Genomic DNA, 17,690 nt, shown 5'->3' on the forward strand with positions numbered 1-17,690 from the left:
CCGCATTCTTCTATGGTTATACCTTCCCTACTCGCCAATTCTTCGCGAGCAGTATGTTCGTACTTCCGTCCGTATCTTATGGCAAGATTCGCGTCTAGCTTGCGTGGGTAGAGCAGATCCTCTACCAGCTTTTTACACAGCGTTCCTTTCAGTCGGCTGCACACTACGCCAAAGTTGGACGCTGTCAAAAGTTTTGACTTTTTCATCAGCCACTCTGCGCTTTTCCATTGTCCAACTGTATTCCGCTGAACGTTGTCCCTATCCTTTTGCCAATCGCTTAGCATTTTCAAATGATTTTCCCTTGCTAGAATATATATAGGTTCCTCCATGTCTGGCGCCTGTGCATTTGATCCGTAATCAGCATCTTTCGTTGCACGGAACTTGTTGCATGTTCTCTTCGTAGTCCTCTGTCTTTGGTTATTTGCCAAGACTCTCTTTCTGCGTCGTTCCTCCATCTTTAGCAAAACTTTTGGCGGCTCGTTTTGAAACTCTCTCTGTAAACAAGACAATACATCCTTCGTGTTGTACTGAATTACAGCAGCGTGACATCTTGCAGTGTATGATCCCCTTTGGCCGAAATGTAATCTCTTTCCGCCAGTGTACTTCGGGATTATGGAATTGAAGCTCTCCACCATGTTATTGTTGGTCAGGTAGAGGAGACTCTCTGCATGCGCCGCCAGGCGTCCAATGATCTCCTCTATCTGTTGATACACTCCTATGTTCGTTAAATCTGGAACAATGTTTTCTTCATTTTCCTTCGGTGTCCCATCGCAGAAGTATCTTATTTCGTTGCACCGTTTGTGCTCTCCAAAAACATGACTGGGTACATTCGTTATATCTTCATATAACTTCCTTATCTTCTCTGCTAGCGGCAAATCCTCATTGGCTCTGTGTTCTGCAGCTTTCACAATTCCCGTTCGCATCCGCCGAATACATGCTTCCACGATTCGCCTGTAGTACCCGGCTGGGTTTTCTTCACGCGAATCAACGTTTTGTATGGATCACAGTCCAGAATTGTTTTGTAGACGCTGCTGTCGCCGTCACCAATGATCGTCGAATATATCAATCCTCGTTTTTCAATACTTGTCCTGAAGCCTTCTGCGATGGCGTCGCTCTCCATTTTGGTGGACGTTTCGTTTCTGCTCCAATTCTTGAAACATTCGTGTTCCCGCGGTTCTTGATCCTTCTTCGACGCTTCACGACAAATGCTGCAGTCTTTATTCCTGACTCCCACGAATAAAACTTTCTTCGTGTAATAGCCTATTATCACGCCGACACCAGCTATGGAGTCATATTTTCCTGTTCGGTAAGACCTCTTCATCCAGGTTCCGTCACACACGACAGGAATATGTGGAATTCCGTTTATGACATCGCCTCTTTCAATGGCTAGTCTTATCTCCTCTGCGGCCGCTGCTAACATTACCTTTTCCGCAGCAGCAATTACTTTAAGGACGACGACGTCATGACAACTCTGATATTTTTTCTTGCTCATCATGGGGATGTTCAGGGCCGCCAAAAATTCTTTCGCTTGTGCGTATCCGCCTCCGGTGGTTATTGTTCCGGCGACTACACCGTGGTTGATGTTCATCGCTTTAGTATCACCACGTTGGCTACGGACATTTGCTCTATGATCGCACATCGTGCATTTCAGAACCATAGTTGTTTCCAAGCCCGTTCTAATCATCTTTTCTATTTGCAGATTCTGGGTTGTACATCCGTATTTTTTCGAATGCTCGCTTGCCTCTTGTACCTGGTAAAAGACGTGGCGCATGTCAGCTATGCTCAACCCTTCCGAAAGGGATGATACTTCCTCTGGTTCGGTCGTCGTTTCTTTTTCTACGACGAAGTACTCCTCTTCGTCGGTGGCAGTTTCTGCCTGCACGTCGCATGTTACTTCTTTGTTTCCTATGGACTCTGCCATGAAATTTTCGGCGTTCGCGTCGCACACCATTTCCACTTCGTCGGTGGCAGTTTCTGCCTGCACGTCGCATGTTACTTCTTCCACGACGAAGTGCTCCTCTTCGTCGGTGGCAGTTTCTGCCTGCACGTCGCATGTTACTTCTTTGTTTCTTATGGACTCTACCATGAAATTTTCGGTGTTTGCGTCGCACACCATTTCCACTTCGTCGGTGGCAGTTTCTGCCTGCACGTCGCATGTTACTTCTTCCACGACGAAGTGCTCCTCTTCGTCGGTGGCAGTTTCTGCCTGCGCGTCGAATATTATTTCTTCCACTACGAAGTACTCCTCTTCGTCGGTGGCAGTTTCTGCCTGCACGTCGCATGTTACTTCTTCGATTCCTTTGGGCACTGCCATGAAATTTTCGATGTTTGTGTCCCACACCATTTCCTCTTCAAGTGCACTTGATACCGGTACTGCATTTTCCGCTGCTGTACAATGCTTCTCCGTGGCAAGCTTTGCTAACTGCTGTCTTCTGCAAATAGAATACAAAAAAAAACTTGTTATAGGGATATGATCTCCCCTTTACAGATCTGTTTTTGAAAATGGTGATACTTAAAAAAATCGCGAAATTAAAATTATTTCAAGTGAACGCTGCTTCGCCTGTCGCCGAACTATCATTCACCCCTTCATCTTGACTCTTCGATTTGGGGCTGCAGTTCTTCTTTCTTGACTTATGCACTTGTTTTTTGTTGTCTTCCACAAATGAAAGGATTCTTCCGTCTTCCGTGACGACACGTCCTCTTCGTAAATCTTCACGAAGGTAAATCCTCTTGCGGTCGCATACAAGAAAGTACACGGAGGGTGGCAAACGTAGCCGTCCAGCGGCTATACCGCGCGCTGGCGGCCGTCCGAGGCTGAATATCGCGATGCAGCGTTCATGTAAGATAATTTTAATTTTGACAACTTTAAATTATCAACCTTTTTAAAAACAGGTCCGTAAAGGGGACACTTGCGGCTATATACTCGTTTTTGCCCTTGAGACGAAGTATATGGTCGATGGAATCAATTAAAAAGCAATTATTTGCCTTCTCTAACATTCAGTGAGGAAAGCAGATGTTCCGATACTTGTAAAAGTAAAGCATATATAGAAAGACCAATTTTCGATGTTCCATTATCTTTTATTATAGTATAGTATAGTCAGAAATAAAAAACAAAGAATCAATCAATTAAAAAAAAATAGTCGAATGATCCATCGGGCATACAATTCGGCTCAAGGACACTTTTCACCATCTTACCCGGTTACAAAGGAATTAAATAATTAAACAATATTAATATTGGTAAAATAAAATTATTATATAAATTTTTTCTCGATCCCCCCTATTTGTAAAAACATTAAATAAAATATAACATTATATAAAATAGATATTTAAACAATTTTGTTTTGAAAAAAAATCAATGAAAATTAATTAAAAAATGCTGTTTGACAAATGCAAAAACTATTTAATAACCTACAGGTAACAATGACTACTTTGATTCACCCCGATTATGTTAACATTTAAATATAATATGTTGTGCCATTCAACATTCTGAACCACTTTTCCCTACATATGTTACCGCTGCTCGGTCTTATTTTACGATATATTCGCGAAAAACTGGAGTTCCCACTGCATTCAATTTTGCCTGTATGTACATACTACGTACACGTCTGAGAGTCCGTGGCAAGCGTATGCGTCAGCAATTTAGGGCTGCAGGCGAGCTCAAAAGTGCGAGCCGAGTGCGAGACGAGTCGAGTACTCGCACGAAACGAGTGGCTCCCATGAAGGAATCAACTCGAATTAAATTCAAGTGTGATACGACATTGAAGTTCTCGCAGATCACGTTTAAATTTTTATGTTGGATGTGTCTTATCGTTATTATTAATGTATATTTTTTCAGATTTTACCGACTTTGCGAACAGGTTTTAAAAAATTGGACATTACCATAAATTCTAAAAAATATCAAAGTTTGGGAGATACCAGGTATATAAAAATTCAGTAATGAGATATTGTTTAAACAACCGTTTTTTATTTTTTTCGGAATTTTTTATATAGTGCATCGTATTTTTAAAAAAATAAAAATAAATTATTCCGATATTTCTTTACCTTTTGTAGGTGTATTATGTAATAGTGAACATTTTTAACAAACGTAAAAATGCAATATAAATATTGCTTCGACAATATATTTAGAATATCACTATAACAATTATATGGTTAGGAAAGAAGAAAAAAAGTGTTTAACGAAACAGAAAATCAATCGGTGTGGGATTCGTTCTAGGGTCCAACATTCGATTCGCAACGGGAGACCTTGCCGTCTGCACTAATCGTATCTGCTGGAAGTCTTGTTCACATATTAAAATATACACTGCGGTGCATAACTATAGCACCGTTTAAATTTTTACCAGTTTCAGACTTTAAGTGAAAAGTGCAAAAAAATTTATTGTAGAAATTGTGAAAGTATGAAAAAAATGGACTGTAGACTAAATCATATTGAAATGGCCCTCTTATACAAGACGATATAATCGAAAATGTGATTTTCAACTTGTTCGGGATTCAAATCGAGAAGTTTACCGGTCGATTGAGACCCCTGGGTTTTTCTACCTACTTCAAGACGCGCGGAGAACACACGCCGTGTGTTATGATTTTCGACGCCGCGTTCTCAACATCTCAGCGTCGTGACCCGTAAACTACCTCGATTTGAATCCCGAAACAATCGACTCTGCGATCGATCCGTCAATCGCGGACTACCGCGTTCGCCGAATTGGAGTCTATTCGAGGACCCCCTCGGCGAAGCGCACAGATTCTTGTCTTCGCGTTCAGAGCTATGACACACTCGCTACTAACTGGTGTTATATCTTCGCTTTCCTAGCCCGAGCTCGAATCAGTGCCTTGCGCGCTCAAATTTAATAAAGCAACATGCTTCTCCAAACGAAATTACGCAGTTCTCCGAGAGTTTTCTTTTAACCTCCGTTCCGCGACCGTTACACCTTTCCTCGCGCGTCCACATCTGGGCGATCCCGGCATTCAGGCTTTCCGCCCGTCGGTCGTAGCCGAAACATTGGTCCTTCGAGCCGGATCGCGAGAAAGTGTACGGTGCCACACCAACGGAGAGTTTTGCGACCATGGCGGATTCCATCGTGGCTCAACTTGAAACGAAACGCGCCATCGACCGCAGTCTTCCCAATCTGCGGAAGCTGGGGAAGGAGCACTGGACCGAACGGACGCTGCGAATCAGAATCGCCCACCTGCGGAATCTATGGCGGAATTTCGACACCGTGAACACGGAACTCTACTCAATCATCCCACGAGAAGCCCGAGCGACGATCCCGTACTTCTCCGATGACCAATTCGAGGAGACGGAGGAAACCTACCTGGAGACTCTGGCCTTTTTGACGTCTCAGCTCGACGACGTGACCAGCGTCCCCGTAAGTCCCGTCTCAGACCGTCGCGACGGACAATCGCTTCCGCCGGTGCCGGCCGAATTTCCCCGCTTGGACCTCCCCGAATCCGAGGACCGATACGATGCGTGGGAATCGTTTCAGGACGTATCACGCGTACGTTACCCCACGTCCTCTCTCAACGAACCGCTCTCGCACTCTAGTGTTCTCGCGCATACGTTCGCGCCTCCGCTCTCGCACTTTCGTGCACCCGCGCATCCGTTCGCGCCTCCGCTTTCGCAATCTCGTGCTCGCGCGCATCCGATCGCGTCTCCGCTCTCGCACTCTCGTGCACTTGCGCATCCGCTCGCGCCACCGCTCTCGCACTCTCGTGCACCCGCGCATCCGTTCGCGCCTCCGCCTTCGCACTCTCGTGCACCCGCGCATCCGCTCGCGCCACCGCTCTCGCACTCTCGTGCTCTCGCGCATCCTCTCGCGCCTCCGATCTTGTACTCTCGTGTTTTCGCGCATCCGATCGCGCCACCGCTCTCGCATTCACGTGCTCTTGCGCATCCGCTCGCGCCTCCGCTCTCGCACTCTCGTGCACCCGGGCATCCGCTCGTGCCTCCGCTCGGGCACCCTCGTGCTCTCGCGCATCCTCTCGCGCCTCCGATGTTGTACTCTCGTGTTTTCGCGCATCCGATCGCGCCTCCGCTCTCGCACTCTCGTGTTCTTGCGCATCCGATCGCGCCTCCGCCTTCGCAATCTCGTGCTCGCGCGCATCCGATCGCGTCTCCGCTCTCGCACTCTCGTGCACTTGCGCATCCGCTCGCGCCACCGCTCTCGCACTCTCGTGCACCCGCGCATCCGTTCGCGCCTCCGCCTTCGCAATCTCGTGCACTCGCGCATCCGTTCGCGCCTCCGCTCTCGCACTCTTGTGCTCTCGCGCATCCGCTCGCGCCTCCGATCTCGCACTCTTGTGCTCTCGCGCATCCACTCGCGCCTCCGATCTCGCACTGTCGTGCTCTCGCGCATCCGCTCGCGCCTCCGCTCGCGCCTCCGCTCTCGCATTCACGTGCTCTTGCGCATACGTTCGCGCCTCCGCTCTCACACTGTCGTGCCTTCGCGCCTCCGATCTTGTACTTTCGTGTTCTCTCGCATACGCTCGCGACTTCGCTCTCGCATTCTTGTGCTCTCGCGCATGCGTTCGCGTCTCCGCTCTCGTGCAGTTGCGCATCCGCTCGCGCCTCCGCTCTCAAACGCTCGTACTCTTGCGCATCCGCTCGCGCCTCCACTCTCGCACTCATGTGCCCTCGAGCACCCGTCCGCTCCTCCGATCTCGCACTTTCGTGCTCTCGCGCATGCGTTCGCGCCTCCGCTCTAGTGCTCTCGCGCCTACGCTCTCGCGCCTACGCTTTCGCGCTCTAGCACTCTCGCGACCTCGCGCCTCCGCTCTCATGCCTCCGCTCTCGCGCTTTCGTTCTCGCGCCTATGCTCTCGCGCTCTACACGCTGCGCCGTTACGCTCACATACACCGCCCACCCCCGCCCTCGAGACGTCACGGCGGGCAGCCCATCGCGCTCATGGGGACAGGCGCTCGGGCATTGTAAAGCGCTGTCCCTATTTCGTTTAACATCGTTCGGCCATGCGTGGCCACTTGCGTGCGTCTCCGCAGCGTTTCGAAATTGATATTTCGAGGCGGGCAGTATGTTCGGGATTCAAATCGAGAAGTTTACCGGTCGATTGAGACCCCTGGGTTTTTCTACCTACTTCAAGACGCGCGGAGAACACACGCCGTGTGTTATGATTTTTGACGCCGCGTTCTCAACGTCTCAGCGTCGTGACCCGTAAACTACCTCGATTTGAATCCCGAAACAATCGACTCTGCGATCGATCCGCCAATCGCGGACTACCGCGTTCGCCGAATTGGAGTCTATTCGAGGACCCCCTCGGCGAAGCGCACAGATTCTTGTCTTCGCGTTCAGAGCTATGACACACTCGCTACTAACTGGTGTTATATCTTCGCTTTCCTAGCCCGAGCTCGAATCAGTGCCTTGCGCGCTCAAATTTAATAAAGCAACATGCTTCTCCAAACGAAATTACGCAGTTCTCCGAGAGTTTTCTTTTAACCTCCGTTCCGCGACCGTTACACCTTTCCTCGCGCGTCCACATCTGGGCGATCCCGGCATTCAGGCTTTCCGCCCGTCGGTCGTAGCCGAAACACAACTGTTGCGTAACTATAGCACCGTCGTTGTTATTTACTAATTTCACTGTGTTTAGTTTCGCTACGCATCGTTTAACCTACATAACGAAGTATCCGTGAAAATAGAAATTGAAAAAAGAATTTTCCACAGTAAATATAAAAATTTGTATCTTGAAAATGCCGCGTGGTACATATTTAACGGAAGAAGAGAGGGGTAAAATTTTAGCCCTGAAGGAAATAGATTTTAGCATGCGCGAAATTGCTCGTAGGCTAGGAAGGTCACATAAAGTTGTTATAAACTTTTTACGTGACCAAGATAACTATGGGAAGAATAAAACGGGTGAACCAAAGAAGAAATTGAGTCCACGTACGGAACGAATAATTGTGAAAACGGCCAGCAACACATTAAAAAGTTGTAACCAAACTAAAAAAGAACTTAATCTTGATGTTTCACGGTGGACTATACATCGAGCTTTACAAGCAAATGGAAACATCGTGAGACAAAAATTAAAGTCTGCACCCAAACTTCTACCGCGCCATAAGATTGCAAGACTTCAATACGCTCGAGCAAACATGCATCGGAACTGGCATAACGTAAGTTAATTTCTGAAAATCTTCTAAACCCAGCTTATTGTAATTTCTTTTATTGACAATTAGACTATCTTTTCGGACGAAAAAAAATTCAACCTTGATGGGTACAATTCCTACTGGCGAGATCTCCGCAAGGAACCACGGTATTTCACGAAAAGAAATTTCGGTGGAGGAAGTCTTATGGTTTGGGGGGCTTTTCACAGTGATGGCATGTTACAATTAGCTTTCCCATCGAAGAAAATGAATAGTGATGAATATATTGGTATCTTGGAAAACAATTTGCTACCCTTTCTACAAGAAAATAGTACTACAAATTGGACGTTTCAACAAGATAACGCGGCTATACACACAAGTTGTTGAGGCCGTTTCGCTTGTTTCATAAATACCGCGTCTTGTATACTAGCTAGACCCACGGGCGCGTTCTCATCGCTCGCGAGAACGCGTGAATGTACACGATACGGTAATGAGTCAGTCTTGTCCTTTGTCTCGATCGCGACGCAATACGATTCGGGAAACACGTGCGAGCGACTAATCTCTTTTGCCGACAATCGACCGCACGTGGTTATAACTCATTTGCGGAGCAACGCGTGAAACGCGCATTTAATACCGACGATTTGTACCAAGTACTGTTGACTTTTATAATAAACGGATACAGAGTCTTACAAGCTCTGAAAAGCATAAACATTTTTGGTCCTTCGAGCCGGATTCCCTTGCAAGACCGGTAAGCAGTGCATCCGTCGCGTTGCAGTGATTGGTGCGGAAAAAAGTGCGTTGGTGCAGATACAGTGTGTGCGTCAAAGTGAGCGTAATCGGTGAAAAATCGAACAGATTCCACGAGGCTAACGGACATTTCAACCTTTGTGACGTCACGCCGTGGTGCGCGAAACGCGACGCTAGCAGAGCGAGAGAGACAGAGCGAGCGCGAAATCGAAAACAAACTCCGAATACGCGCAAAACCGTCGAGACTATTGCTGTCTTCGTCGCACTCACTCGTTCGAAATCGGTGTCGGTTCATCGGGAATCAGCGGTTTCGCACGCGACACGCACACATACAAGCGAAAACGTGGTCGTTTGGTTCGCATCGCGACAGGTGTGATCGCCTTTGCTTCGCGTCTCACATAATCGTCGCGAGTGTTCTCGGTACATTGCTTTCAATTTGCAGACAGTATTTGCAGCAATCTGCAACTTGTACAATTTCGGTTCGTTCGATTGTGCAATACGGGAGTCGATCGGCTTTGACAATGACGGGGCATGAAGCACTGTTCACAGCGCAAAAGCGTGTCGCGGTGTTCATTTTAAACTTCGTGGGCAACACTACGAAAAAGAAGGCCGCCGATAAGCTTACGTTGTCGGATGTCGAAGTGAGACAGGCACTCCTGCAGGAGTATTGGAAAGGCTTCCAAGACCGAGACTTGATTCTGGCAGAGCATATGGATAGCCTAAGCGACCGCTCCTACTTCAAGGCAGATCTGTATGGATCCACAATGGAAGCGTATCTGTACGCAAAAGCATGGCTGGAGGCAACATCAAAAGAGCTCCAGGGCCCTTCCGATACGCACGTTCTTGCAACGCATGACCGCAGTATCGCGGAGAACTCAGTACAGAGAACATTCGAAAGGTTAAAACTGCCCCGCTTCGATGGGACTCAACGCGATTGGGAAGCCTTTAAGGAGCGTTTTACCTCCTTGGTCATCGCAGATAAAGGGATGACGCCGGTTATCAAGCTGGAACACTTATTAAACTGTTTGTCAGGCGAGGCACAGGCAAGGTTGAAGGGCATCCAGATGGTAGGCGCAAACTTCCTTACAGCCTGGGAAACGCTGTGTCGACGCTACGACAACAGGTTCCTCCGATTCAGCACGCAAATGCAGGCCGTTACTGGAACAGAGGCTAGCGACGAGGAAACCGGAACGCACATTAACCAGCTGCTAAACACGACGAATGAGAGCATCAACGTGTTTAGAACTCTTGGACTTCCGGTCGAGCATTGGGACGCCGTCCTAATCTACTTCATCGAGAGCAAACTTGCAACTCCGACGAGGTTGGACTGGGCTAGGGAGCTGGAGAAGAAGAAAAATAACGAATTCCCCACATTCGCAGAGTTCAAATACTTTCTGGAGGACAGGATACGAACTCTGGACCTTGTCGTGGGCGACCGGTCCAAGTCCGTTCGAGAGGAAACGTCCGCTCCAGGTCAGCAGTCGCAGTCCTCGTCCAAGGCCAAGGAAAGCAAGAAAACGAAGAGGTCTTCAGCTCACGTTGCCACGCCGAGGAACTCGTCTACGAGAGAGCCGGACAAATGCTCGTTCTGCGACGGACCACACTTCATTGGGCGTTGCAGTGTCTTCTCCAATGCGCCTCCGACAAATAGAAGAGCCCACGTGCAAACGGCTAGGCTCTGTCTCAACTGCCTGAGCGCAAGGCATGTTGTGGGGGCTTGCACCTCAAAATATCGGTGCTCCGTGTGCCATGAAAAGCATCATACGAAGTTGCACCAGGACAAGACAGCCACTTCGAACGCTGCGGTGGCTACGTTGCAGAATGCGGAGAGCGAATCGGCGCCGGGAGAGGCGTCTGTGCTCGCCATCACTGGGGGACAGACTGTGCTGCTGGCAACTGCCTGCGTCGTGCTCCAGTCCCCGGGTGCCGCCATCACCGTAAGGGCCTTGCTGGATTCGGGCGCAGAGGAGTCCTTCGTAACAGAGCAAGCTGTACAGGCACTTGGACTTCGTCGCCAGTCGACTCATGTGGCGGTCAATGGAGTCGGAGCCGAGCGGACAGCGGTGGCCAGAAGCAGAGTCCATCTAACGCTCAAGTCGGAGCGTGACGACAAATTCTCTCTCGATTTTACAGCGCTGGTTTTAAAAAGGTTGACGTCCCTGCTGCCACGTCTACCTGTCGACCCAACCGCGTGGCCACATCTTGCCTCGCGACCACTAGCGGATCCGGTCTACTTCAAACCAGGGCGCATCGACTGCATTTTGAATGCGGAGGCTCTTGCGAAGGTGATACGGCCAGGCATCGACCGACAACCGGGGGCACCCACTGCAATGGAAACCTCTCTCGGCTGGGTCGTGCTAGGAAAAGTACCTGTGCAAGAAACCGGAGGGAAAGCGGAGGTATCGGGATTTCACGTTGCTGTGGACCGAGAGCTAACCTCCGCGTTGACAAGATTCTGGGAGATTGAAGAAGTCAACAAGCCGCCCCAGTTGTCTCCGCAGGATGAGGAGTGCTACGATCATTTTCGGAGGACTCACTCGCGCAGGGCAGATGGTCGCTTCGTTGTCAGGCTCCCGTTTGCTAGGGAACCTGTCTTTGCTGATTCAAAGTCCACGGCTGCCGCTTGCTTGACGAGATTAGAGCGTCGTTTTGTGAGACAACCCGAGTTGGCTCCACCGTATAAAGTCTTCATGCAGGAGTACCAGGCGCTAGGTCACATGGAGAAGGTGGTCAACGAGCAGTCGGGTAAGAGCGACGTTTTTTATCTCCCTCATCATGCAGTCTTTAAAGACGGCGGTAAAGGGAAAATACGCGTAGTCTTCAACGCGTCCCAAGCCGATTCCGCCGGGGTCTCGTTGAATAGCTGCTTGCATGCGGGGCCCAAATTGCAGGAAGATGTGCTCGTCATCATCATTCGTTGGTGCTTTCGGAAATACGTTTTTACGTGTGATGTAGTAAAAATGTTTCGACAATTTCTCGTTCAGCCGGATGACGCTGATTGGCAACGCATTTTGTGGCGTTTCAACGAGGACGAGGTGGTCACTCCGTTTCGTTTAGTCACGGTAACATATGGGACGACCTGTGCTCCATTCCTGGCCAACGCATGCATGCTCCAGCTGGCAGATGACGAGCAGAAGCGCTTTCCTCGTGGTGCTCAAATATTGAGGAAGGGTCGTTATGCCGACGACTCCTACGGAGGGGGAGATACCCTCGAGGAAGCTAGGCTCGTGCGAGACGAGTTAGTAAGCATCCTGAGAACAGCAGGAATGGAGGTGGGCAAGTGGGCTGCAAACCACGCAGAGTTGTTGCAGGAGCTGGGACTCGAGAGTCCTGCCGTAGCTGAACGGGAGTTTCGAGTCGAGGAGGCGGTGTCCACATTAGGCCTGCGTTGGATGCCGCAAAAGGATGCCTTTTGCTTCAAAATTGCACTAGTCGAACCTCCCCAGACAGTCACGAAAAGGTCAATCTTGTCGGAAGTTTCCAAATTGTTTGACCCGATTGGCTGGCTTGCTCCCGTGTTGGTTCGTGCAAAGCTGCTGTTGCAGACCTTATGGAGGCAGGGCGTTGATTGGGACGTAGCCGTCTCCGCCACATTATCACAATCTTGGTCGACCTTTAAAGGTCAGTTGGTCGAATTGGAGGAACTACGAATTCCACGATGGTTTGGAACTGTTGGAACCACTAAGTGGGACCTACACGGTTTCTGTGATGCATCGGAGAGCGCATATGCAGCCTCACTGTACCTGGTGGCTGCTGACACCAAGGTCTCCAGACTTATTGTGGCGAAGTCCAAGGTCGCTCCAATTAAGGTCATCAGCCTGCCCAAGCTAGAGCTGTGTGGAGCTCAATTGTTAGTTCGTCTCGTTAATTCGCTGTTGTCGAAATTAGACTCTCAACCTGTTGACATTCATTGCTGGTCGGATTCGAAGGTAGCTTTAGCATGGCTGCAAGGGCACCCCTCTCGGTGGAAACCATTCGTGGCGAATAGGGTGAGTGAGATTCTCACGTCGCTGCCCCATGCTACCTGGCGGCATGTACGCTCAGCCGATAATCCGGCGGACTATGCAACCAGGGGTTTCACACCGACGCAACTGCGAGAGTCAATACTATGGTGGAACGGTCCAAGCTGGATAACATTAGAAAGATCAGAGTGGCCGGGTCCTCTTGCTGAGCTGAAGACTGACCTAGAGGCAAGGTCAATGGCGGCTCTGGAAGTTTGTGTGGCAAGAGGAGAGGAGTCTTGGTCCGAGTGGTGCGCTCGATCTTCTTCCCTGCACAAACTCATCAGGGTCTTCGCTTACATGGTCCGTTGGCGCTCCAATGCCAAGTTGTCCCCGCTGGATCGACGAAAAACTTGGCTCTCAGCGCAGGAACTAGCGAGAGGCAGAACTATTCTTCTCCGAGTTGTGCAAAACGAGGAGTTCGCGGACGAATTCAGGACGATTCGTACGAAAGGGTCGGTGTCTGCACGCAGTTCCATTCGTCGCCTACTCCCCTTCACTGATGCGGAAGGCGTGCTACGAGTTGGTGGTCGCCTCGACAATTCCTTCCTGACTGAATCCGAGAAGCACCCGATCATTCTTCCCGGCAGGCACCACGTTACGCGGTTGATCATTGCGGACGCTCATCGCTCCACTCTTCATGGGGGGCCCGTGCTAGTCCAAAGTCAACTGAGTAGACGATATTGGGTAGTCCGAGGAAGGAATGAAATTCGAGGAGTCGTGCGCAAGTGTGTCACATGTGCACGGTTTAACGCTCGCCCAGCGGAGCAGCAAATGGCTCCTCTTCCGGCGGTGCGCACGGTCCCAGCTCGCCCGTTCACATTCACCGGGTTGGACTATGCGGGGCCTTTCCTACTGAAGACATCCGGAGGCAGAGGTCAGCGGTGTTCGAAAGGCTATGTAGCCATCTTCATCTGCATGGTGGTAAAAGCTGTACACATAGAGGTGGTCTCGGATCTCACGACCGCAGCATTCTTGGCCGCGTTTGCGCGCTTCGTCGCAAGGCGAGGATTATGTCACACCGTTTACAGCGACAACGGTACGACGTTCCAAGGAGCAGCAGCAGAGCTCCGTCGCTTATTTGAGGCTACTTCCGCCATGACTCAGGAAATCGCTGCAGCCATAGCAGCGGACGGGATCCAGTGGTCGCACATCCCACCTCGAGCCCCGCACTTTGGCGGACTTTGGGAGGCCAATGTCAGGAGCTTCAAGAGGCATCTGAAGCGGGTCATTGGGGATGCCAAGCTCACGTACGAGGAGTTTTCAACTGTCTGTCACCAAATCGAGGCGTGCCTCAACTCCAGACCTCTCGGCCCGCTCAGCAGCAACGAGGAGGACGTATCGGCGCTGACCCCGGGCCACTTCTTGATCGGCTCAGCCCTCAAGGCTCCTGTAGAGCCTTTTACAGAGACGAACGAGAAGGTTTCAGTTTGTTCCAGATGGCGGCTCCTGTCCCTCATGCGGAATCACTTTTGGAAGCGGTGGCGGCGAGAATTCCTCACCCAACTGCAGCAGCGCTCCAAGTGGCTCCGCCCGGGCTACGATTATCAGGTCGGGGACCTGGTGATCCTGATGGATGACCCCCTTCCACCTACCAAGTGGCCACTGGCGAGAGTTGTCCGCCAGCACCGGGGTACCGACGGGGTTTGCAGAGTCGTAACGCTCAGGACGGCCACCACCCAACTGAGGCGACCGGTCCATCGGCTTATCCACCTGCCCATCAACGAGACCGTGGACGTGCATTTCATGGAGTCACGCGTTCCCCAGACGACTGTGTAGCCAGCTCCTCATGGCGGGCGGCGTAGGGGACAAATCTCGGGCACGCGAGCCCGATTATTCTTGCCCATTGCGCGTTGTTTTGCTTAGGCCGTTATGGAAAAAGTACTGCCTTGTCGCTCAGTTAAGGATAACTTCGCGAGGCGGGCGGTATGTTGAGGCCGTTTCGCTTGTTTCATAAATACCGCGTCTTGTATACTAGCTAGACCCACGGGCGCGTTCTCATCGCTCGCGAGAACGCGTGAATGTACACGATACGGTAATGAGTCAGTCTTGTCCTTTGTCTCGATCGCGACGCAATACGATTCGGGAAACACGTGCGAGCGACTAATCTCTTTTGCCGACAATCGACCGCACGTGGTTATAACTCATTTGCGGAGCAACGCGTGAAACGCGCATTTAATACCGACGATTTGTACCAAGTACTGTTGACTTTTATAATAAACGGATACAGAGTCTTACAAGCTCTGAAAAGCATAAACACAAGTCGAAAAGTGATGGCATGGTTCGAAGCAAATGATATTAACAATATTAAATGACTAGCATGTTCACCCGACCAAAATCCCATGGAAAATATCTGGGGCATAATTGTCAGGAACGTTTATGCAGAAAATCGGCAATACGGAAACGTTTCCGAATTAAAAAGCGCCATAATCGATATTAGTAAAAAAATCAGCAGAGACATTTTTCGGAAACTTATTGATAGCGTACCAGATAGAGTTTTCGAGTTAATTTCAAAAAAAGGTGGTCCTACAAGATATTAAAATCGTTTATCATTGTTTTTATTGATGTGGTGCTATTGTTACGCAACAGTGAAATTCATACTATTGTTTGTATCGTTTTGTACAAGAGGAGAATTTAAATTAAAATTAATTTAAACTTCAATATTTTTCATACCCTTTCGATTTTTACAATTAATTTTTTCGCACTTTCAGTCTGAATTCTGAAACGGGTAAAAATTAAACGGTGCTATAGTTATGCACCGCAGTGTAGGCAAATAAAATATTTTTAAAATGATTTTCTTAAAGTTTGTATATTATTTTTCTGAATACAAGAATGTTCACTATTACATAATACACCTACAAAAGGTAAAGAAATATCGAAAAAATTGATTTTTATTTTTTTTAACACCAAACCTAGCGAGGACTAAAAATTCTATTTATTTACATTTCGTGCAATTTTTATTACAATATGTACTTGTGTGGATAAAGAAGTTTATCGAATCAATGCACTATACAACGATGCACTGCATAAAAATTTCTGAAAAAAATTAAAAACGGTTGTTTCAACAATATCTCATTACTGAATTTTTATACATGTAACTGGTATCTCCCAAACTTCAATGGGAAATATGCATTTTTTCGAATTTTTGGTATTTTCCAATTTTTTAAAACCTGTTCGCACACAAAGTATGTAAAATCTGAAAAAATATACATTAATAATCACGATAAGACACATCCAACTAGAGCTAGTACCTTTACCCGAGTATGTATATGGGATACCCGGGTACTCGGGTAATTTTCGTTTACCCGGGTATCTCATGGCTTACCCGAGTAGCCGACTATCTCATAAGTCACAGTTCTACATCCAACATGATAATTTGAACGTGGCACTGCGAGAACCTCAAAGTCGTATTACGCTTGAATTTATTTCGAGTCGATTCCTTCATGTAAGCCGTTCGTTTCGTACGAATGGCACGCTCGGTGCGAGCCGAGCTAAGCTCGACTGGATTGATCGAGCCGATGAATAGTCAGCATGGTGCAACCGTTCATCAGCTTCAGGGACTGAAAACTGTTATGATATCGGTTCCGGTTCTGGAAACAGTTATGAAGAACCGAAATGATGTTATAACTGTTACGAGAATACCGGTTCTGGCTTATATCGGTTACGGTTACGGTTCTGGAGAACCGATATTATTTCGGTTCTATAACTGTTATTTTTCGGTTCTGGATTTCGGTTCTGGATTTCGGTTCCGGATTTCGGTTCTATCATTCTGTATTCTGTATTGTGTTCGGTCAGTTCGGTCTTATATATTGTCACGTTAACCTTTTTCCGTCGAGCTGTTAGACCCGCGGAAGCCGGTTACCTTCGGGCCTTGCAGGCGCTGAGACCAGGCCGCGTGCAAGCCGAGTGCACGCGGTCCGCCCGAGACAATACGAGACTCGAAGATTCGACGATTTCCTCACGAAAGCTAACGGTTCGGGCGCCAGGCACCGCAAGGATGCCACACGAAACGCAAAACTCTGCTCGAGCTCGGAGACGCCGAGGTCGAGAGCCGAATCTTCGAGATACGCGGATCGAAAATGACGTCACGACTAGGCCAGATGGTTCGAACACGGGGTGACTAGGACAGCCCTCTCGGCAGGACGGATCTCACAGGGAATCGAATAATTCGACTACGATATGGTCTCGAGCTATTTATTGTAGCAGTCGTTGATTTACAAAATCAGCGGCCACGTGGCCGCGACCCGAGAGCCCGCGCTCTTCGTACAAGATAGCGAAAAGATGGCCGTTCGCTGCGCGGTTGTCCTACCGATTTCGCTCGCAACGATACCGCTGACAATTATCGTCGTTTCGTTCGCAACGAACTTCGGAAACGCGAGGCGCAGATGACCGGCGAACTGCGAGACTGCCGCGATGACTTCCGCACGTGAATCGCCCCGACGCGTACGTTATCGATTACGCGATCGAACGCCGACGGACAGAATACGCGTTTCGACAGGAGACACAGGATTCGAGAAACGCGAAGATACCGAATTGAATTACTCTCACGAACGCGACTCCTCGGAAGACACTCTTCCGCACGCAATCTACGGAGGAAAACTCTCCCGAAATATTCCCGAACAATCTCAAAGCATTCCGAGAGGAATGCGAGCGAATTATCGAGGACCGAACGGGAAGCGTTCGTCCTCGCACGACGAAGGTCGAGCCGGCGCGCAACGAAAATACCGAATGGATCACAAGTGCGACTTACCGCTTCTCGTGGCGTTATTGTTCCGTTTTCCGGAGGATAAACGGCTCCCGATAGAGCTGGGCTCGTTGAAACTTTGCCGACGCCACGTAATCCTCTCAACGGGACACTCGGTT

At 49.1% G+C, this 17,690-nt stretch overlaps 2 protein-coding genes across 3 annotated transcripts in view; one reads left to right on the forward strand and one right to left on the reverse strand.

Moving 5' to 3' along the window:
- Window positions 1–763: 763 nt before the first annotated feature.
- The window catches only part of LOC143209220 (uncharacterized), a 29,770-nt gene continuing 12,843 nt past the window's right edge, over window positions 764–17,690 (reverse strand). For both annotated transcript variants that reach the window (XM_076424601.1, XM_076424597.1), the window contains exon 2: window positions 764–2,432. In XM_076424601.1, the coding sequence (XP_076280716.1) occupies window positions 905–2,344 (1,440 nt within the window). In that variant the 5' untranslated portion in view covers window positions 2,345–2,432 and the 3' untranslated portion in view covers window positions 764–904. The remainder of the gene's footprint in view (window positions 2,433–17,690) is intronic.
- On the forward strand, window positions 9,348–14,606 carry LOC143211074 (uncharacterized). Its single transcript, XM_076428493.1, has one exon. The coding sequence runs from the start codon at window positions 9,348–9,350 to the stop codon at window positions 14,604–14,606; it is 5,259 nt and encodes a 1,752-aa protein (XP_076284608.1).

Source organism: Lasioglossum baleicum, chromosome 1 (assembly GCF_051020765.1).
Source record: "Lasioglossum baleicum chromosome 1, iyLasBale1, whole genome shotgun sequence".
Taxonomy (NCBI): domain Eukaryota; kingdom Metazoa; phylum Arthropoda; class Insecta; order Hymenoptera; family Halictidae; genus Lasioglossum; species Lasioglossum baleicum.

Bases quoted from the DNA above. Each gene is read 5' to 3' on its own strand.
- LOC143211074 (XM_076428493.1), top strand. From the start codon at position 9,348: ATGACGGGGCATGAAGCACTGTTCACAGCGCAAAAGCGTGTCGCGGTG.